At 34.2% G+C, this 24,753-nt stretch overlaps 1 protein-coding gene across 1 annotated transcript in view; it reads right to left on the bottom strand.

Moving 5' to 3' along the window:
* Positions 1-24,753, bottom strand: part of LOC140443721 (sialin) — a 130,366-nt gene that overhangs the window by 42,716 nt on the left and 62,897 nt on the right. Inside the window, exon 3 of the mRNA XM_072535110.1 lies at positions 4,817-5,010. Within this exon, the coding sequence (XP_072391211.1) occupies positions 4,817-5,010 (194 nt within the window). The remainder of the gene's footprint in view (positions 1-4,816; positions 5,011-24,753) is intronic.

The following is a 24,753-nucleotide window of genomic DNA, read 5'->3' on the forward strand; positions in this document are numbered from 1 at the left end:
CATAAAATGATTCGATCCAAGTGTGTCAGAGCAAACTGCCCAATCTATATCACTAGCTACGTCCGAGGAGCAAAAGGTAACATCTATCATAGAATCGTTGCATCCTGGCCGGGTAATACACGTGGGTTCGCCAGTATTCATAACTACAAAATCACAATTATTGCTTGCTTCAATGAGTTGTTTACCAATAGAATCGTTTTTATGGGATCCCCAAGTAGCATGATGCGCGTTAAAATCCCCACCAATAATACATGGAGTTGAAAACTGCGAAAAAATATTTACCCAATCAGTTGTGTTGGTTTTAATATCCGGTGACCTATAAACAGAAATTATACTTAAAGTTTTATTGTTGAATTTGATATTAATACCACAAACAAGAAGATCGACATTAAAATTGGAAACTATGCTTAATTCTAGGTGTGAAATCGACTTTTTGACCAAAATGCAAATTCCTGAAAAACCATCTTGTCTATCTTTACGAATTACATTATAACCTACGAAACTATATACTTTTTTGGGTTTAAACCATGTTTCACTTATTATTGCTACATCAATATTATTATTTACAAGATAATGCATTAGACTATTTTTATTCGAAACAGCAGAACGTGCATTCCACTGACAAATATTTAATGTCTTTGGTAATGGAGTGAAGGTTACTTTTTACATGTGTCCTCCAACACTTTATTTATTCCTGTTTGAATTAAATCATTATTCAAATTTTTGATATCTTCAATGGTATGAATACCTTTTAAAAATTCAACTATAAAATCTGCAATTGACTTTACAATGTTTTTGTTATTTAAATTTTGATAATTTGGTGGATTATTATTTCGAGGCAGTGGTTGATTAGGGCCAAACTGAAACGGAAACATCGGTTGTGGAGGAGGAGTGTCATTAGAAATTCGACGTTTTTTATTGCTATGGCCGGTAGGACTTCGTGTAGGATGGGTGGGCAAAACGTAATTGCTATTATTCTTAAAATTTGAGTGTAAAAGGGAGTTAGAATTTCCAGACTTAGATTCAATCGCTGGTAAAGGCGGAAAATTGGAGTTGGATAAAATAGAAAAACTATTGTTTACAGATATACCAGAATAAGACATTTCACAATATTCTTTTGCCTCAATAAAGGAAATATTTTGTTCAACCATAACATTCTTAATTTTACGTTGTTTTTCATAATGAGGACATTTTCTTGAAATAGAAACGTGGTCATTTGTTTTACAATATAAACAGCGAATTTCTGAATCGTGACAAACATGATTTTCAGCTTTTACATTACTACACTTAATACATAACTCTTCAATATTTTTACATTGCCTAGAAATGTGACCATAGCGTAGACATCTGAAGCACTGTGTAACTCTGTTAAAAAACCGCTCCACCGAAAAATATACACTATTTATTGAAATATAACTAGGTAAAGTGTTCCCTTCAAAAGTTACAATAATGGTTTTTTTGGGGACATACTGTATATCACCATCCTTTTCTATTCTACGATGTGTACGTTTAACATCAACTACTGTTGAAGGAGATTTTATGTTATCTAAAATATATTTCGTATCGAATTGAGTATCAATATCTTTTATCAAACCCTTAATTTCTAATAAATGATTTGGTATAAACGCTACAAGATCATTTTCTGATAAAAGAGGATTGTTTACTAAAGCATTGGCATCAGAACATGTTTTTAGACTAACTTTTATTCTATTTTTTCCAACAGATCTAATTTGGTTAATATTTTTAACATTTAGTTTTTTGTGTAAGATATCTCCCACAAATAAGGGATGAAGACGGCCGGCATTTTCAATATTTTTTCGTTCGATAAAAACACAAATATTACTCAAATTATACTTATCTCCATTTCTTAGATTAAAAACTTTAGGTGTTTTATTTTGTTTATAAATATCCTTTTCTTTATCACTAATGACCTGACGACTGGTTTCAGCTGTTGTCTCAGAACTTAAAGTGGTATCCATGTCTTGTACGGGGACCGATAAATAATTTTCTGACTCCGCATCACTTTTAGAGTTATTTGCACTCATTGTCTGGTTAATAGTTACACCTAACGGCGTCTTTCTTTTTAAAGCTTCCCCCATTTAGGGGGGAGCTATTTACACTCCGTACACGTTAACCACCGTACCACTCCGTTGGCTACCTGAATGGGAATCTTGAATACTTATTAATTGTAATATAACTATTAAATACTGTTTAATATACACACAATTATTAAAAACTAATAGGAGAACTTTTAATTATCAAGTTTAACTTTGACAGTTATTTGACGTATGTAAAGTGTGATATCAAGACGCTTGAAAGTAAAAACATCAAAAAAAAGGAATTATCAAATCATTATTATGATAAAGCCCGAAATACCTGTCCCAATGAAAATGCATTTGAGGAAGAAAAAAAAAAAAAAAAAACATAACTACCCATTGTCATTTATAAACAAGACTGAAGAAAGGAAAGAACAAAACATCATAAGCAATCTAGCAATCCGCAAAACGAGATTCAAAGATGACAAAAATACCATATATAAAGGGCTTATCAGAAAAATTGAACAGGATAGGAAATAAGTACAACATCACAACATTCAAAACAACTGAGATCAATCCTATCCAAAACCAAAACCAACAACACAGAAAAAGAATCAAAGAACTGCATCTATAAAATACCCCGCGAATGCAACAATTACTACGTGGGAGAAACCGCAAGACCACTAGTGTCAGGATAAACGCGCATAAACATACATCAAGAATGAAATGATGTGTCAATAACCATGAGTCTGCTATTTTATAACAGAAAAAAGAGAAAGCTCCTAGAGTCTATACAAATTTAAAAAATAATGCAATGATGATAAAAAAGATTCAGTCAAAAATTTAAACAAGATATATTTCAATTTAATCTAAAATATACAAAAGAATAATTTCAGAACACCTATGATGTAAAAACCATTGATTGTTTAAATGATAAAACAAACATCAAGAAACATATTAAATTTAAAATAGACTTTATTTGTAGTGACTTAGTGGGTCTGTCCTGCGTTTTTACTATTATATTAATTGTCTTGGTAAGTCAAGATTTCTTTTTAAATCTTATTATGTCTTTTGATAAAGTGTTTTTTAGTCACTAATATTTCTTGAAAAAGACATCGATATATTGCTAAAACGTCGAAAAAAAAGTGAATAAAAATATTAGATTATCATATATACAACGTGTTTTATTATGATCTGCTTAAGTTTAAATTAAGTTAAATTAAATTAAATTAGATTGAATTTCTTTCTCAGAGTTCTTTACTACAAACAAAAATATTTTGTTTGTACTAAATATATACTTTATACTAAATATATCCGGGAATCGATAATATTGCTGCCGAAATACTTCTGATCCGCATCTAATTGCTGAACTTTTGCTCTCCATAATCCGTGAGATGTGGGAAACAAAAAGGGTAGCATTATTAAATTTCAAAAAAAGGGCAACCTCACACTGTGCAGAAATTGGAGAGGAATAACCTTGCTTACCGCAATAAATAAAATCTTCACGACCATCGTACTTAAAAGATTAACAAACAAGATTGAATTTCGAGCTGGTCAAGCAGGCTTTAGACCAGAATCCTCTTGAATAGACCACATTAATACTGTGAGGATAATAATGGAACAATCGGTTGAATGGAACACACTCCTATACACGTTTTTTTTGACTTCAAGCGCATCCTTGACAGCTTATCTCATGCTGCATTATCCAAAATTTTTAGAGCTAAGAAACATGCCGCATAAAATAATTTCAAAGTCACTGTAAAGGCGAAATGCAGCGTGACGAATTTGACATATCTACTGGAGTCAGACAGGGATGTGTGCTTTCTCCGTTTCTTTTTAACATAGCAGAAGACTATGTTCTCTCCAAACTAGACTCCAACACAAGAGGGATACAATGGACGTTAACCACACGCCTAAGCGATCTGGAATACGCCGATGATATCTGCCTGTTTCCAATTTGTTCGGTCTTCCATCAACCTAGGGTCAAATGGAATGTTCATTTTCCGGAGATCTGCTTGGATGTTATCTTTCCATCGCATTCTGGGACGTCCGAGTGGTCTTTTGTGTGGTCCTGTGCACGTGGCCTGCCCATCTTAGTCGCTGTGATTTAATTTCTTGGACAATATCGGCGTCATTGTAGAGTGCTTTTAATTCGATATTGGTTCTGATCTTATACTGGTTTGCGGTGATGTCATGGTGAGGTTCGAAAATTTTTCTAAGTATTTTTCGTTCAAAGCGTCTGAGCTTTTCTTCGTTTGCTTTGGTCATGGTCCACGTTTCGCATCCGTATGTTATTACAGGTCTGACGATGGATTTATAGATTTTTATCATTGAATTTATCTTTGAACTTCTTGTAAGATTTTTTGATTTTATGAGCTGATCCAGTGCAGATGGGCATTCTGTCTTTTATTATTAGTTATATATATATATTATATATATATATATTATATATATATATATTATATATTATATTATATATATATATATATATATATATATATATATATATATATATATATATATATATATATATATATATAGACTTTCCACGACATTCAACTTTTCCATTAGTAAAAAATGTAGTACATTATGGTTTTATAAGATTAGGATATCCATTTTGATTCTCAATCTCCGAGGATGAGATAGAACTTAAAAAAATAACTATTATTGTGGAAAAGAGCAGCAGACTCTTTATTTCACGATAAATTAATAGTGAATAAAATTCATTTTAGGTAAAATAGACCAAAAGTGGGTGGTTAAACTAAGAAATAAATACAAACCTCTGAAGACGTCCAATTGAATTTGTGTTGCTCCACAATTGGTACCTTCGTTGCTGTTGTAGAGTTCGTGACATTTGTCTGAGCTGGTAACATCATATCGACTATGGCTATTGTTAGATTTACTCTTAACATGTAATTGAACATGAAGCCTATGATGACCATTATATTTAACACTTGACGACATGTTAGAAAATCTGAAAAAAAAATTAAATATTGAGATTTCTTCGAATATTATTTAAAAAAAAATATCTGTCTCTTTCTCATACCATACGACATGTTCCTTAGGGATATCTTATATAATCAATTTTCGTATAGTACTGGTAAGGGTCAAATTTGCGATATGCCATATTTGCCAGAGATAATAAATACTACTAGAAAGAATACAAAGATACCTTGGGAAATGACACTTCGTATTTAATTCGTAAAGTTCAAATTCGCGGTGTTATATAAGTGCTTTTTATTACAAATCCTTTAGTACCTCTCCGACAAACAAACAAAAACTAAGATTGAAAAGGTACATACACCCTACCTTTGTGCAAATAGTCTTAACGACAACCCAGAAAATTTGACGAGACAAAATTATTCATTCTAGTATTTGTTTTTAGTCCATTGAAATTACATTTTTTATGCCTTTCCGCTACCACAAAACTTAATCCACCTCGTGCGCCTGCGTCGCACCAATGCACAGATATAAGGTTTAATAAGACCCATTTTTGTATTGACTGGCGCATGTCTAGTAAGGAAGCCTGTTATGACTCTGATCTGATTCCTGCTTTTTTCGCAGTAGTTCTGCCACATTAGCACATGTCCGTTCAATATACACATTGCCAGGTGTTTGACTGGGTATATTTTTCCAGTGTGAGTTACGTTGCCTACGGATCCTTTGGCACTCTCACGGCCGGCTCTAGGCCGAAGTATTTTGTAGCTGATGCTCTTCTAGCAAGTGCATTAGCTCTTTCATTGTTGTATAGTCCCTGGTGACCTGGAACCCATACTATTTTGACACTGTTATGTTCCGCCAGTCTGTCGCCTTTTTACACTAGCCTATATCCACCTTACAGCTTATGAGTGCCTCCATACCTGCTTGGCTATCTGTGCATACATTGATTTGCTTCAGTTCGACAGCTCTCATGTTAATTTCTCTTGTAGAATGCAAGATTGCAAAAAATCTCTGCGCCTGAAATACAGAGGTATATTTTTCTAGCGGAATAGAAATGTTTAAATTTTCACCACTACCGAATATTCCTGTACCTGATCTTTCTGCAATTTTAGGTTCGTCTTTGTACCATTCGTAACTCTACAGTCTGGGTCGAGTTTTCGTCTGCCCAATCCCTCTCCGCAAATGCCCACTTTAAAAGGTACTTTAGACCTGTATCTAGGTAACATATGGTCAAAAATCATCATCCATTCGGCATCTCTGATTTCGTTTATGTTATTATGTTCTGATCTAACCGATACGTTGATAAGATTTTCTCGGAGTCTATAATATCTCATTCTAGCGTATCTCCTTATAATGATGTGTAAAGAGGAGTTGTTCAGTAGGACCTCCACCGCTGCCATTAGTGTGCCCCTCATAGCTCCTGTGATTGCAAGGCAACCCAGACTTTGCACCTTGCTTAGTTAGAGGATGTCACTGTTTTGCTGCACTCTTGTCCATCATACCACTAGTTTGGTTTTACCACCACGTTATAAATACAACATGTCTGATTTTAAACAACACATTTTTCCTGCTACCATTAACGTAGTTGCTGTTCTCTTGGTTATTCGTTCTATTTTCTGATTCCAAGTAAGCCTTGGATCTAATATTACCCGAAGATACTTTACTTCACTCATCAGTTCATCTAAATTCGTTCCTCTGGTAAACTTCATGATTTTGGATACCTAGGAGGTTACGTTAAGCCCTACATTTGGAGTTGATTCAGTAACTACAGTCAGAGACAGATCAGATAAGGGATCAATTTATAAACCGGAAGCTGTTGTGCTTTACAACAAATTTAAAATAAGCATTGATTTGCCAGATCAAATAGCTTCCTATTTTACTATTCTTCGTCGATGTTTGCGATGGTATCATAAGGTTTCATTTAAGTATATGTTTGGAATGTCAGTAATCAATGCCCTCATCTTATACCAAATATCAAGTAATACCAAAATTCAAATAGCTGATTTTAGAGAGGCACTTGTGATTGGACTGCTTGGCTATATTGCATACAACGAGAAAAATATCAACAAAAATAAACATCTACTGAAAGAAACGATAATCGAAAAAAGAGAGAACGATGTGTTGGTTGTTATCAGAAAGAGTAGGTACCAAATTCACAAAAAGTCCAAAGTATCAGCAAAAAAAGCTAAACTAGTTTCTACTATTATTTGTAATATTTGCCCCTAATGCTCCGGCGCTATGCTTGAAATGTTTTCAAAAAAGATAATATTTTATCTGTTAAAATATATATTTTTTCTGTAACTTTTTCTAATAAAATATTTAGCAAATAATAAATGATTGTTTTAATAATAGTAACTTGTTCCGTCAGGTCTTGCTATTTTCTTATTACTTTTGTAACTTGACTAAGATGAATCACCCGTGATGCTCACTTGTCCGACATGCTATTACGTTCACTTACATCCCACCAGCATACTCTGTTTGCCTGATTTTATATACCAACATTATTATTGGCCATTTAAACTATACTCTGCAAAGTTTCAGAGATGATACACATTGTCCAGAAATAAACCAAGAAAGTTTATCACCGGTGATATATATGGTATCACAACGCAGAATCATCACCGTATCATTATAGAATAATATGTTTCATCCTCGGCATATATCACTTTGATATTTAGTTATCTTCTACAAATTCTGGATGATTAGTGAAACTAGAGAAAAATGTTTTTAGGTGGTATTAAGTCGGTCGTAATACAAAGACGACTCATTAACGGGAGCGTAGGAAGTGGATATGAATCACAGAAATAAAAGGAATACGAAATGTTACAAAATTGCAACTAAATGGGCATCATTAAATATTAACCAGACCAGAGATTTATATAAATAATATCGATAACACAGATTTTTTTTTGGAAACAGAAAAAGAAGAAAAAAATATAGTAGTAGTCATCAAACTATTTAAATAGAAATTAGTTGAGACAAAAATGTCGAGTGATAAAACAAGATAATTATATGCCGAGATCATGGAATCACAAAAACGAGAGAGATACAATATTATTATTATAGGTAAGTGTAAGTGCATATACAAGTAAGTTTTTGTTATATGGATTTATTTTTAACTTATCGCCATTTTCTCTTTTTTTTTTTAATAAAAGAACAAGGTAAAACTTCTCCTGTAAATAAACTATATAATAAATTTTTCTAACCTTAATAATTATAAATCACTTAAATGAAATTAGTAATAAATAATAGTGAAAATTTTGCTGAATTTTTTTTATTCTTGTAATTATCAACCGTTTTAAACAGCTTGGTTTATAATTGTTAAGTTTTGTTGACTTGACACGAAGTGACCCAAAAAATAAAACCACAAGGTTATATGTAAAGTATGAATATGTATAGGTAGTTATTATGTCTCCGTGAGATGGTTATTTAGAAGTAATTGTTCGCGCAAGAAAATTATATTGTATGTTACACTATTATTAAAATATGAAAAAAAAACTATATTATCATTCGATCGTTTTAACCTTTTTTTAACGATTAAACTACGATTTAGATAACAATATCTGTAGATTTAAAATGTTTTGTCTATGTTGTTCAAAGTTGTTTTTGCTCAGTTTATAAAATATTTAACATCAGAGTTCTTTTGGTATAATGCGTTACAAACATTTAAATTATTTTTGTATGTTCTCGTTTTGTAACATTTTAATGTCCTAATATGTAAGTTATGTAATTTTCTTTTAGCCAAGTTTGTATAGTTTTTGTATGACCAGATCCTCCATCCAAAATATTACGTGATCATTAGCATATTGGTAAAATACAACAATTTTGGCATCTTTGACATCTTCAAGTGTAGATATTAGTACCAATTGATTAAGTATTGAAACGTGCTGCATAGGAACTCCAAACCAATATTTTATTTTCAAAAGTTTTTGACGTGACAACGTCTTAAATTAGGTTGTGGCTCGGAGTCACTCATGAAAAAGTGTAACGCCCGCTCACGTCTGTTACGATGAGTCACCGAACGAGAGAGAGGCCCGCCGGACCGGCGAATGCCTTGCGTCTCTCTCCCACTCAAACATGATCGGTCCGCTGGTGCGATGCTATTTCTCCTATCATCGTCCTATCCTCAACAAAATCACTCAAATAGAAATTAGTTAAGTTTAAGTTTACATGTACAATGTTTTAGTAAACAAAATATATTTCTATAGTTAAAATTTGTGCAATTCTTATTTTCATTCAATTCCTTGTTCCTATTGTGCAATTTAATAATATTCATATCAATAAATATTCTACCGAGAAAAAGACGTTGTCACGTAAAATCTTCGCCCGTAAAACCGACTTTACAGGCAACCGATTTTTTTTTTAACAAACTTTGTTATCTGTCCCAATACATAGGTACTTAAGATTAGCTGTTAATCTTCTTCTTCTTTTCCCTTTGAATATTACCCGTTGCATGTTTTGTTTGTTTTTAGAAAAGTTACTACCTTAGAATGAAGAGAGTGTATCAGAACTCAGTATAAAATCTGCACTTATTTGAATTGGGTGATATATGAAAGAGAAGAGTGAGTGAAGAAAATAATACTGAGAGCGTCAGAAATAGGAGCCTTCAATTGATTGCGGGGAGAACATCAAAGGACAGAATACCAAATAAGAACTCTGTGTAAAATTAGGCGAGGAAATAAAGCACTAAACCTACCAATTTTCCGCAGCAAAATAAATCGCTGTGCAACTTTTTGGATTCGATTCTAGAAAGTGTCACGAAAGTTTCTGAACAAAACTCATGGTTGTAAAATAAAAACTGCATTTTGTGCATAAGATAAAGGCATTTCCAAAGTACATAAAAAAAGTACATAAAAACTGAAAAATTGGCTACTCAGAAAATATTGACAAGAATCAGTTCAATTTTTTTACTCGTGGGTTTTCGAGGTCCCTGAATACGAATATGATAACGATGATGGTCCTCGAGCTACCTGGTGCGCAGAGTGGACCTCGTCTCCTGGAGTATGGTAATTTCATTCTAAATCAGTCGAAAGTCATTACTCGGAAGTTTTCGAGGTCGCTGAATACGAATATTATGACAGCGATGATTCTCGAGCTATCTGGTGGAAGATGGATCTTGTTTCCTAGAGTTTTATGTTATTTTCATTCGAAATTAGACAAAAGTCATTATTTGGGGGGTTTTTGAGGTTATTGACGACGAATATTACGACAGCGATGGTCTCCAACGTTTCTGCTGTCTAGCGTGACCACGTCTCTTGGAGTTTCATGTTAATTTCATTCTAAATCAGTCGACAGTCATTACTAGGAGTTTTTCGAGGTCTCTGAACACGAATATTTCGTTGATAAATGACCTCAGAATAAATCATACAACTTATAAAACTTATCCAAAACATTATTTTTTAAATCTGGCGCTTTTAATTAGTTGGTAGCACTGATGAAGTGCCAGTTGATACATATCATAATCTCCCCTATAACACATCCCGCCTTTTACTTTCACATCTGCTCTTATACTGATTATCTCACACGTACTAGTACACAAGTCCTCCAAGTCACATAGGTAAAGTGCGTTTTCTTCTCCTCGTTGTATTTCAAATTATTATGAAAATCACTATTTTTTATGTAAAAATGTGGACGTAGAAAGCATGGCTTGGTCTTCAATTTGGCATATAAAAATTGTGCTGAGTCAAACATTGCACGAATATGGAGAACTATGAAGAAAATCAATTAGATGTCTGATACAGAAGAAGGTGATGAAGAAATAAATTTCAATGATACGATTATTTGTTAATTTTTTTTTCTTAGTCTATCCTAATCCTCTAATACCAGTGGTGCTCTCCAGTATCGGAACGCATAACTGTCGTCTAACTAAGTTTTAAACAATTTTCCATAGCGTGGTTCGTTCCCAGGTTATAGTTTGTGAGTACATTTTGTGATTCTAGACAAATCTCTTAGAATTGTAATGTTAGAAAAAAATTGTTTGATATAATAATTTGATAATAAATTATTTTTTTGCAGATATACTACGGGCAATGACAGAAAATCTTCTAAAACTCGAATTATGAAGGTATATACCTAAAGTAAGCGACATGGTATTTTCGGTACAAAGTGTGTTAAAAAAATTGGACTAAAAACAGCCGTTAAACAAACAATCTAACGTTACTAGAACAATTCTACAGAGATTTGTGCATCTATGTCAGGAATCAAACCATAAATCCTCTGGAGTAGTTCAGTCAAAATTGGGAAGAAAAACAGTATTGGGAAAAGACCTAGAGGCTGAGTTAGTACAGTATCTCTTAGCAATGGAGGCAGTCTTTTATGGTTTGACCCAAAAGATCATATGGCATACTTATTACATTAGCTATGAGAAATGGAATAACGGAATAACACATTCTTTTAAAAACGAAATAGCAGAACGCAGTTGCATAGACTCGTTTTTGATGAGGCATAAAACAGCTTTGTCCATACGTATGCCAACTGGAACTTTAAAAAAAAACGTTAACGAATTTTTCAACTTATTGGAGCTTGAATATTCAAAACATAATTTTGAACCGCATGTAACATTTAACGTAGACGTATTTGCATCAGTGGTGCAAAGTAAAATTCCGAGAGTTGTAGGGCGCAAAGGCAGAAGGTAAATTGCTGCATTAAAATCGGCAGAGCGTGGTTCACTGGTAACACTAATTATTTTTGGAAGTGCTGGGGGTCAATATATTTCACCAATGTTAATTTTTCCTAAAACGGAAAAATAGAAACGACCAACAGATGCATGGAGCTCCAGCTGGATCAATTTATGAAACTCATTCTAGCCGTTAGATTTAACAGAACATGTTTAATGGTTTGAGAATTTTATTAAATTTGTTAATATTAGGTTGGCTGGATAGTTATCATTTCATTGCAGGCTCACACGACTTCTCCAGCTCCAGTCTCTGGATGAAACATTCATGGCGCTTTTAAAATCTATTATAGCGAAGAAATACGTGTATATATTAGGGAAAATCAACGAGCTTTAACTTAGTATGATTCGGCAGAGTTGCTTGGTAAAGCGTTTTTTAAATGTCAAACAGCTGAAATCGTAGTTAAAGGCTTTAAGGTCACTGGAATTTGGCCCTTTAATAGGAACGTATTTTTCCTGAAGCAGATTTCATTGCAGAAAAATATAAAGCAGCAAAGAACTGCAGTTCTGCTTCTTTAGAGAACTATAAACCCAATGATGCACCACCAAAATCGGCAAAAGATCTTTCAAAAGACATCGAGTCTCAACCAGAAAATAGCAAAGAGAAATATCTTTATTATAAGTCAAGCGATTCTGTAACCAAGACTGTTGTATTACTAAAAACGACAACAAACATGGTATTACCAAAATCGACAAAAGACAAGAAGTCGCAACCGGGATGCAGTAAAAACATTGATTCTCCTAGCTGTTCAAGAAAATATGTAGCAACAACTAATAAGTTGGTTTCTTCATTTCTCATATCACCTTTACCAACTATTAAAAAAAAACAGCCACCCGAGGCAGAAAGTCCGCTAAATAAAAAATTATACCTCGTCACCGTACAAACAAGAGTTGGAGATTTTATTGGAAAAAATAGCTGAAAAGCTGCAGAAAAAGGAACGTCTTTGCTACTTCTGAATCAGCAAACAAAAAGTCAGGAAAAAACAAAAGAAACCTGAAAGCGATTCAGAAGATGAAGATTTTGTATCAGCTAGCGAAAACAATGATTTGGGAGAAATAGGTAGCATTCTACAAAACAATCACACAGAGTGCATGTTTTGTGATAGTAGATTTTCAGAAGACAAAGGAGGAGAGCTGAGCTAGCGCAGATAATTATATTTATGATTTTTGCAAATAAATATTATAAAGTGTGTATATTTATTGTTCTGAAGCTATTTTCTTATCGCATTTTAAATTAATTACTATTTAAATGGGAATAAGCCACAATTAAAGGTTAAAATACGTTTAAGATTATCTCCGCTGTAATACTCGTGTTCATGAATCCCAAAAATATCCAAAGTAATGACTTTTAACTGATTTCGAATAAAAATAACATAAAACTCAAGGAGGCGATGTCCACACTGGGTTCCAGGTAGCTCGAGGACCATCGTCGTTATCATATTTGTATTTAGCGACCTCAAAAACTCACGAGTTATGACTGTCGACTGATTTAGACTGAAATTAACATACTCCAGGGACGAGCTGCAGCTTGGGCACCAGGCACCAGGTAGCTCGAAGACCATCGTCACTTTCCCGGTTCGAATTCAAAAAGTTTAACAGCGACTTATCTTGCTGCGGAAAATTGGTATGTTTAGTGCTTCGTTTCTTCGGCTAAATACAGGATATTGTACGATGGGAAAGACGGAGAAGGCGGAAATGGAACCAGCATGTCACACGAGTGGATAGTGAGAAACTAGCGCGAATAGCAAGATATTTAAGACCAACAGGCACCAGACCACCACAAGACCCTTTAGATAACTGACCGTAAATGTCACAAATACAAATAAAGCCTTACAACAAAAACGAACAGACTCAAGATCTAATATAAAAAGAAGATCTGCAATTTAAAGATTTTGTTTATAATGGTAAAAAAAATTAATAAATTTTTTTCAAAGCTTTCGTAAGATAAATATGTTAGGTCAAATAGATTGCACAAAAATGCGTTTCAATCTATGTGCAAACGTAAAGAAACTTTTTTATCTTTTTATAATATGATATCAACAAGCAATTTAATACAAAATTAAGACACCATAAATGAAATAGCTTTCTAACATTGAAGTAAATGAGTAATGGCACATTAACATCTTGTATAATAAAATCGGCCGGAAATTTTATCTACAACATTTTTAGAAACTATCTCTGTTACATTAGTAGCATTACATTTCTAAAAATGTTTTATTGATGATAGGTAATTACGAAGCGATAATTTTAAATAGCATGTTTAAAATTCCGAAATAAAAATTATCATCCAAGTACCTAGATAAGAAAATTACCTAAAGTAAAGACTAACAATAATGTCGACTAATTTAACGAGTTTATGTAGATAGGAACCTATTTAACCTATATTATGAAGTTCCCAGCATTGAAGAAGAAAGAGCCAATTAACACAGAGTAAAAAATGCTCTCTAAAGGTGCGTACAGACCTACAAACGCATGCGGTGAGCAGCCACGAATACACATACGTGTGCAAATGTGGACGGCGCTTTCGTAACCTCTCGCCGCATGCGTTGCTTCTCGCGAATGACTTGAGCACACATGCTGCGAGCGAGTGGTGTCGGTTTTTTCGCACACATCAAAGAAACATACGTGTGCGTTCGCGCTCAGTTTAGACGGATAGCGTGGGGATTTGTTGCATTTGCAAGACAAGTTCGGATTTATTGAGTTTTATTCATTTTATTGATTTATGTGTAAAATGGAGTGGTCAAATGAACAATGTTTGCAATTAATAGATTTGTATGAAGAAAACCCTATATGATGGGATCCACAAAATAAGTTTTATTATTCAAAAACAAAAAAGAAGATGCATAGGAGTCGATTTCAAGAAATCTTGATATAGATTCAGCAGTTGTGAAGAAGAAAATGAGCAGAAATTGTTCAGTATTAGATTCTAACGCCAAATCTACTAGTAAATCGGACTTTATTTGTAGGGTTCTTCTTTTAAATAAATGCGTCGTCCACCATCGCCTATTTTTCCTTTGTTTTTTCTTTTTTAATGAACTAATAACCACAAACGCGGCACTAACCATAAGCAGCTCCTCAGACATTTTTTCACGAATGGATGGAGCGCCTTGAGCACGCATACATATGCGGCGATTTCTAATTTCAACGAATGCTCTGAGCGCGAATGGTTTGAGTACGCACGCATATGCGTGGATTCTCACCTCATGCGTGTGCTAGTCTGTACGCGCCTTAAAGTGGGTACACATATGCGAGCCGAACGGTATACGTATCGTACGCGTACAGATCCTTGAAAAATATTCTACATCGTACTGATCGCATACTTATCCCGATCCATGGAAAGCGACAAACCAACAACGAACACACATGTGCGAAATGATTCATTTTATTTATAATTTGGGTACTGATTTATGTTTGTGTTTTTGCTTGTTTAACAAAAATAAAAATATGTACAATAATCAGTTTACTGTTTTCTCACGTCTCTCTAGGAAGGAACACGTCATTCACACAATGTCGATTTGATGAGACAATAAAAATGTTCGCTGCGTCTAGTAAGCGCCGTCCAAACTGAAAGACGAGCTTCCTTTGAAGTCGTGGAATAAACCGCAACAATTTGGTTCGCAACAAGTCACGATGAAACAGTACGCAAGCGGTTTTTTCTGCCGTACACATTAACGAATATAGCGTTCGCATACCGTATGCATACCGTTTGGCTCGTATATGTGTACTGACCTTTAAAATTACAACATACTAGGTGTTACATATAGTCAGAAAATAAATAATAACCAAGAAGCTAACTAAGTTACTAAACCACTTCCATACGACAATAAAACAATTAAAACAAATGATAAAGGAGCTCATAGAACACATGAGTACCATGTTTAACGTTTAACATTTATTGTTAACAACCATCGTAGCAAAATAGCGCAATGATTGACAAACTAAAAATTCATCTGGAATGCATGGTCAATGGGCAAAACGTAACGAGGACATGGTCAATGTTTTTGTGAAGCACTTATAAAAGTCTTCTAAAAATATCCCGCTGAAAATAACTTCGACATTGAAGATAAAGTTAAAGAATTTCTGTCATCAAGAAATTCACAAAATCCATACATATATGGAATCCAAAAAGGATACTACTTAATTAGTGCTAAAATTATGTAAGAACTTTCGTACAAGGGACCGAGGTATTTGACACAAATATATAATGTTGTTTTAAGGACAAGACACTTTCTGCTTTCGTGGAAGGTAGTCCAAATTATGCTAATCTCTAAGCAAGGAAAACCTGCTGAGTAAATAACATCCTACAGAACTATTAGCCTACACCCTGCTATGTCAAATTTACTAATAAACATACTTGTAGAGAAAATAGAACCAATTCTGAAAGCAAATTAATTAACTCCTAACCATCAATTTTGAATTAGAACGGAACATGCCCCCATGAAACAAGTCCACCGAGTTATAAAAAAATTATATAAATCATTTGAAGATCCAGAATACGGCTCTGCTGCTTTTTTAGTCATTGTCCAAGATTTTGACAAAGTTTGGCACGATGGACCATTATACAAAATAAGAAAAAGCTTACCAATCAACATTTTCCTTATCCATAAGGAAACTAAATTAATGTAGCTGGCTGAATGTATCACAAAAAATATATTTAAAAAATTCCTGTATTATTCAATTTATTATTCAGTTGCTATCAACCTCCAAGTCCTCACAGATACTTCGTCTAGGGACTAGGGACTAGCAACCCCAGTGGAGCCTTACGTTGCCATGTAATCAATTCCTTTTGTAACTTAAACATCATAGTTTTTAATTATCAAAAATGTAACTCAAAGTTAATCAAACAACATTTAAAAGGTTTTTACCCATATATTTAGTGACTACAAACATATATGTGCACATCCAGATAGTACTAATGATGGAATAGTTATTCTTAAAACGTTTTGTGATGTAGCCCGATAGGATTTTTATTATTATAGCTTTTATAAAGAAATTTTTTAAATACAATTTTTCTTATCCTCAAATCCTACGCCCAAAATAGACATTTTCAAGTAAGGTGTCAAGGTCTGGAGTGCCTCACGGGACTGTATTTGGTCCGATCCTCAATATATTCTACATAGATGATCATCCCACTAGTACAATTATAATCATTGTAACATGTGCAGATGATACCTCTGTTATGCTTTGCTTCTCAAATCTTGCAAACTCACTTGGATGTCTCACTTGGATTTCCTCTTGGCTAAATACCTGGCAATTTGAATTAAAATAAATGAAATTAAATCTATCCATGTCACTTACACCCTACGGAGAGGTACCTGTTCAACTGTGGTATTAAACGGTCAATTCTTGCAACAAAAAGAACTTACAAAATATCTGGGAATCCATCTAGATCGACGATTAACTTGGAGAACACATATATTTGCTCAGAGAAAGCAACTGCGCTTAAAACTTAAACCGTATTAATTTTACAAATTCCCAATCGTCAATAGAACCACGTGTAAGCCAAACAGGGTCGTACTGATGTACGACCTATGTATCATACGATTTTTAAAAATATTTACTTTTGAAACTGTTAGTGTAAGAATTTCTTGAAATTTAATCATTATATCACAATTAAACTAAACTCTAAAAAAGAACACGACCAGTAAATAACTTAACAATAACTATAACATAAATATAATACAATATATTACCTTAAAAATCAACACGATACAATTTGAATTTAAAATGCTGGCAAGTTTGGATCTGTACCATGAGAATCTGTCTGACTTAAGGTAATAAATTATATTTAATAGCCTCTTGATGAATGAGACGGCGAATATCAACACGTGCTCATGTTTACTGATGGGAATTTTTATGGGAATACTGATGGGAAGTCTTAAATCACAGTTAAGAGTCACCAACAAATTGTTAATTTACAAAGTCGTCGTAAAACCGACATGGAGCTACGGAATTCAATTGTGGGGAGACGGCCTCCCACTCTAAAATATCGGGATCCTACAAAGATTCCAATCCCCAAAGTACTTAGAATTATTGTAAACGCTCCATGGTACGTAACTAACAGTGTTATTGCTCGTGATCTTAAAATGAAATCTGTCATAGAACAAATATCCATCTTGTGAGAAGTCTCGTCCAGCAAAGGTTAAGTCCTTCCATGTGATCTGCCTGTCAGATTTTTCGAACCTTAGTACTGTTCTATAGGGTAGTGTTATGTAGTAGTTTAGTTTCCCAAACCCAACCTTACATAAGTTAAAGGAAGCTGTAATTGAGCAGTTTTTCTAAATGTTTTGTTACTGTCATTATTTTACAGATTTCAAATTAAAAAAATCTGGAATACAAATTGCTTAGTCCAAGACAAATATAAACTTACTATATATAGTCCAGTCGTCAGATATTTGACCTCTAAAAATCATACGAACAAGCTTACCAATCAACATTTTCAGTGTAATTTCAAATTTCAAGTTAAATTTTTACAAAACAAAAAAGTTTACTACTTTTACCTTAAGGTAAAATTATCCCCCTAAAACCCCCTCGTAGATGGAGATAAACGGATTACCAAGAATCTGAACACCGTAGAAAAAATGTTTCAAATAAAAAATATAGCTGAGATAATTTTAAACAAAAATGTTAATGAGCACATTTTGTGTAGAATGAATCGTTATCTCAGAAACAATGCTTGAAGCGACCGGTGATTTTCAATGTCAGGTACGCGGGCGAAATTAATTTTAAATAAAATTTGTATTAACTCGACGGTAAAAATTCGATATCTTTTGATAAGATTGTCCTATCGACAAAATTCAAACTTCTTTTGAAAGGTGAAAAGTGCAGCTTTCTTATAAAATGTCTGTATATCGCCGCACATGAAGTCAGATTCTATAAAGGTGTTATTTAAATAAGCGTTTAGCGATATTTACCATTTTCTCATGAAATCAATAATATTTATCACTTCCATTGACCGATTACTATGAAATTTTCATTATTAGAGCTTAATCTTCAAAACATATAACATGAAATTTCGATTTTGAGTTTTGGCAACAAATGTGAGGCATTTGAAATATGCACAAAAAACTCTGAATTCAAACATTCACACCACAAACGATCGAACGTCACGGGAAATGCTTTCACGAAAAAGGTATTAGGTGGAATTTGTAGCTGAAGTTGTGTCGTTTCGAAAAACGTACTCGTGTAATCAAAAAGAAACAGTTTCAAATGTTTTAGATCGTTTGTAATGTGAAAGTTTAAATTTAGCGTTTTTCTCGTAATAAGTATAGCGGTGGTTAGCAATATAGAGGATAGTCTCTATAAGCTTTGTAAGTTGCAAATTTATTAAGCAAATTTACTTTGTAAGTAAAAATAATAAGTGTGCATCTCGCGCAAACAATCAAACTTGTAATTCAAAATGCCATGGATCACTATCCTGTCAAAATAAAAATGATTGGTCTTAAAAGGTTGTTTTAAATAAAAAATAATACATCATGGAAAATTTTATTTATTTATCAACATTGGCCATTTGGCCTTCTGACCACTGTCGTTATTGACCGGTTATGTATGAAAACTTAATTGAAGAGATACGTCAAAATAGAAAAAAAAAGTAAATATTGATTTTTGTTTAGCCTGCTGATATGCAAATTGTACTCGACGAAACTAGTCTCTAAAGTTTCTGCACATCGTAAGACTAAATATTTCATTGTATGCCCAATCCCAATCAGTCATGAACTCACGTGTACAAATAGCGCATCGATTAAAAATATTATCGATAAGATATTATTTGTTTGGCCTTCAGTTTAAAAATTTTAATGAATTTTGACAGTGATAACAGTATATTGATTTTTGGGTAAAACAAGTACAAAACAAAAAAACACGTTTTCCTCTGATTAAAGTACTAAGATAACTAAAATATCAATTAAATCTCTTGCAACTATTTTATATAAATATATTTTTAGATTTATATTAAAAAAACTTAAGGACTGCTGATAAAGATAAAATAACACACGTGTTGACAAACAAAGTAGTTCTTTTCTAAAAGAAATAATTCTACATTATCAGTTTTTTGTCGCTTTATGTACGAATTTTATCAGGGGATAACAAAGTTTCAACATTGACAATGTGTCAAAAAAGGAGAAGTTAACAGAATAACCAGATTATCCATATAAATCACATAATACCTTATATTGAGATGAAATATCCACAAGCACATGTAGCACATATTTTTGGTATAACCCGTTTACATACATTTTAGAGAGCCACGAATTTTGATTCAACGTCCTTGAATTAGGTTTCCTCAACAGATTCGCAGTTGACGCAAAAAGAAATTTGCAATCCATAGTGAATTACTGTAATCGCCAAAGCTGAAAAATCCACCAAATTTCAGTCGTGATCTGTATAAATATACTTTAGATTGACTGTAGTGTCCTATCTTAGATTTTTGTAGAAATGTATGCGGAATGTTGTTTTTCACTAGAATTTATTTATTATCTAGCTGAAGAGTCGTGGAAAATTTAAGAAAAATTTTAGAACCAGACAAATCGACGTTACAATATTTCCTATTTTTAAACGTTTTAGCCTGAATATCTCTAAAAGTGTAATATCTAGGACAAAAATAAATAAAACTAAATATTTTCTGAATTAATTATTATAAGAAATTAGAATTACACATTTTGAGGCCATGGAGTTGGAGTGTCTCCATCTTAAAAATGACGCGCACCCTATCTTCCATGCTATGGCATGCTGGACGAGCCATAAAGTCTGTAGTCAACACCCCGAGGTATGAGCGGGAACACAAGGTGCATTAATACTCATACGCTTATGAAACACACTTGGCGCATCATAAGGGCCTTCACAAATTACTCTTTTTCAACTTGTGTTGAATGATATGTCTTTAATCTTTCCTATCAGCCTCTCTTGGCTAACTCTTGTTTCTTCCGACCCCGAATGGCTATTAGGTTTCCGAGGGCAGACTTCTTAGGGTGCCTGTCCGTTCCGAACGTTAGCGATCATTCTGACTATGATAACTTTGTTAGTTGCTATACCAAATAGCTGTGTTGAGGTCTTTCTATACCATGCTCTCAGGTTAGCCAGGATATTCTTCTTCGTCCTAGGGCCTTTTTCCTTCAATTTTACCTTGCAAAATGCATTGAAGTAGCTCGTATCTGCCTTGATTTCTCATTATATGTCCCAAGTACTGCAGCTTACGGCTCTTCACGATGTTGACCAAATCCGTAGTTGTGTTCATTCTCCACAGTACTTCTTCATTGGTGACTTTGTCTGTCCATGGTATCTTCAGGATCCTTCTGTATGACCATAGCTCAAAAGCCTGAAGTTTTGATAGAGTTTCCGCTTCAATGTCCACGTTTCCACTCCGTACAGAAGCACTGAGTACACATAACATTTAAGGAGCCTTCTTTTTGTTTCTAGGGTGGGGTCATGGCTCTTGAACACAGAACTCATAGTCAAGAATGCACTTTCTGCCTTTCCGATGCGACATATAATCTCTTGGGTATTGTCGTACAACTCGGCTCGGAGTACCGCTGATTGATTCCAATACAGATTAGCTATTATTTTTAAGTCTTTTCCGTCAATCCCTATCCTCTTCAGCACGTTCATCATTTGTTTATGCCTGACTCTATCGAAAGTCTTCTTGTAGTCAATCAGGCATGCAAAAACATCACAGCTGACATCTCTACATTTCTGAAACAATACCTGCATGCCAATTTGTTCCTCGCATTTCCGGTAAATTCTTTTGTGGATGACTTTTAAAAACAGCTTCAGCAGATGGCTCATTAGGCTTATGGTCTTATAATCTTCACAAACTTTTGCTCCTGGTTTTTTGGGCAATGGTACGAACTCCGATTTGAATCACTCTACTGGTATTTTTCCTGCCTTGTATATTTCATTAAATATTTTAGTTATTATTTTTACGGCTGACAGGTCACTTTATTTCCTTCTACCTCATACTCTTCAGTGTGGCGAGTCAGCCAGTGAGACAAGTCATTCACCGAGCGATTGCCGGTATAAGCAATTCCCCACTTACTGACCAACGGCTTCGAGCGGATAAGTTGGTAAGTGGTAGGGCATCCTTTTGTCCTGAGTTTGTGAAATCGGCCTCGAATGAGGATGAACCAAAGATTTGATCAACGGCATAAGGATGGGGAAGCACAAGTAGGGCAAACACTCCATTAAAGATTCACAGCGATACGCCCTAGTCAATCAATCATGGCAATGCTCAATACTAAAATAAATTCCGGAGTAAGTCCTCCGATCGGGTCTTCGGGGAGGACAGTTTTAAGTTTACCAAAAGATAACAAATTGAAGTGCAGAAAGAATATCAAAATCTGCACATGGAATGTCAAAACTTTATACAAAGCAGGAAAAATCCACAATGCAATACAGGAGATGAAGAGAATGCATATTGAAATCATGGGAATAGTAGAAATGAGATGGCCAGATTCTGGAGAAATACAAATAGGAGATCACAAGGTATATTACTCGGGAAAAAGTGATGGATCACATGAATATAGAGTCGGAATAATCGTATCACCCAAGATTGCCAAATGCGTTACTAACTTTACACCAATATCAGTAAGAGTGATGTTACTACTGCAGACAAAAAGGAGGAAGAAGCAATAGAGTTTTATTAGAACATCAACAGTATCATACAGAAAATTCCTCGACAGGAAGTTCTCATCATTATGGGCGATTTTATTGCCAAGATTGGAGCTGGAGATAAGACACAGTACATTGGAGCACATGGACGGAGTCAAAAACGAGAGAGGAGACCTCCTAGAAAAATTCGCAGAAGACTCAGAACTAGTTGTAACCAACACATTCTTCCAACTACCATCTTGAAAGCTGTACACGTGGAAATCTCCTCAAGACGGACGCGGGAGAATTATTAGGAATCAAATAGACTACATTTTAGCAAATAAAAGATTCCGAAACAGCTTAACATCTGTCAAGACTTATCCTGAAGCAGACTTAAAAACAGACCACGTTCCGCTGGTGGGAGCTTTTCGAGTCAAACTCAAAACAGTGCAGAAAAGGAAAGCACAATCATACGACCTACGTATGCTGAAAGACTTTGATACGATGATAAGAGTCCAAGCCACGTTAAACGATCAAGTGACTGCAATTAGAGACGAATCGAACGAAGAACAAACGATCAAACATATTACAGAAATAGTGCAAAATGTAAAGGATAAATACTTAAAGGCAGATAGATTAATGAAGAAAAAATCATGGATGACAGACGAGATCCTGAAACTAATGGACGAAAGAAGAGAAGCCAAAAATAACCCAGACAAATATAAAACCATAAATATATTAATAAGAACGAAAATCAGAAAAGCGAAAGAAAAAGAAGCAAGGGAAAGATGCGAAGAAATTGAGACTCTGCAGTCAAAGTACGATAGTCACAATGTACATAGGAAAGTTAAAGAACTCACAGGGGGACTAAGAAGATGGCAGAAAGGAAATATAACTGATTCTGGCGGAAACATCATCTTGAACAAACAGAGTAAAATAAGAACGTGGAAAGAATATTTAGAAAAACTATTTGAAGACCAAAGAGATAACAACTTTGAGCTAGAAGAAGAGGTAAATGATGGACCAAGAATATTACAGCAGGAAGTTTATTCCGCAATAACACAGTTAAAGCATGGCAAAGCGGCAGGCCCTGATAATATACAAGCAGAACTACTCAAACTAATGGACAACGAATCAATAGTAATAATTGCAAAGATATTCAACAACATATACAACTCTGGAGAAATACCAACAGAATGGCTGAAATATGACTTTATTGCACTTCCAAAAAACCAGGAGCCAAAAAAATGCGAAGATTACCGTACCATAAGAGAATCTACAAGCTGTGTAAAAATCAAATTTCCCCCAACCAGTTCGGGTTCACAAATGCTGTTGGTACTAGAGAGGCTCTGTTCTGAATACAAGTCGTATTCCAGAGATGCAGAGACGTCAACTGCGACATATAAGCATGTCTGGTTGATTACGAGAAAGCGTTTGATCGAGTACAGCACGCCAAGATGATGCAAATACTAAAAGAAGCAGGAATTAACAGCCAAGATTATAAATAAATAAATAATTAGAAATCTTTACTGGAATCAGACAGCAAATCTCAGAGTTGAAGGTGAACACACTGAGTATGTGAAAATCATGCGTGGAGTGAGGCAAGGCTGTATTTTATCTCCTCTAATCTTTAATCTGTACTCTGAACGAATATTTATCGAAGCTTTGCACGAAACTGAAAAAGGTATTCTACTAAATGGTTACCGGCTAAACAACATCATATACAGATGGCACTATAAATCATATAATCAGCACCATAATAAATGAAGAATGGACCAACAACCAGGAGATTAGAGCACGCATCGGAAAAGCTAGATCCACCTTCAATCGGATGGGGGCCTTCTTCAAGAGTCACAACCTCTCTCTTGATACAAAAGTAAGAATGCTGCGAGGCTACGTCTTCTCTGTCCTTTTTTATGGTGTTGAATCGTGGATCTTGAACGACGATATGTGTTAGGATTCCGTGGACTGACCGAGTCACAAATGAGGAGGTCCTCAGAAGAATGAATAAGAACCGAGAGGTACTGACCACCATCAAATTTTGAAAGTTACTGCGAAAGTTTCTTCAAGCCATACTGCAAGGAAAAATATTTCGAAAACGAAGTCCAGGAAGAAGAAGAACATCTTGGTTAAAGAACCTGGTTCAATACAACATTTGTGCAGCTTTTCCGCGCTGCTGCAGATAAGATAAAGATTGCCATGATGATCGCTAATATTCGTAACGGATAGGCACATCAAGAAGAAGAATTTTCCGAATGAAATTTCCTTTAAAAAGTAGCTTATTCATTTAGCAAAAAATACTTAATTAATTGTGTATGTAAAATTTAAGATATCTCTAAAACAATAGTATGTATATTCAAAAATGTAATACTTGTTTTGGAATAATAATTCGGCATTACCTACGTGAAAAATCTTTTGTTAGATATAAAATTTATACACTCAGCAAAATTAAGCTTGTTTTTATGATTTTTAGAGGTTCAGTGGCATTTTCGTTTCTGACGACTGGAGTATTCTTTTCTTTCA

Source organism: Diabrotica undecimpunctata, chromosome 6, assembly GCF_040954645.1.
Source record: "Diabrotica undecimpunctata isolate CICGRU chromosome 6, icDiaUnde3, whole genome shotgun sequence".
NCBI classification, from domain to species: Eukaryota; Metazoa; Arthropoda; class Insecta; order Coleoptera; family Chrysomelidae; genus Diabrotica; species Diabrotica undecimpunctata.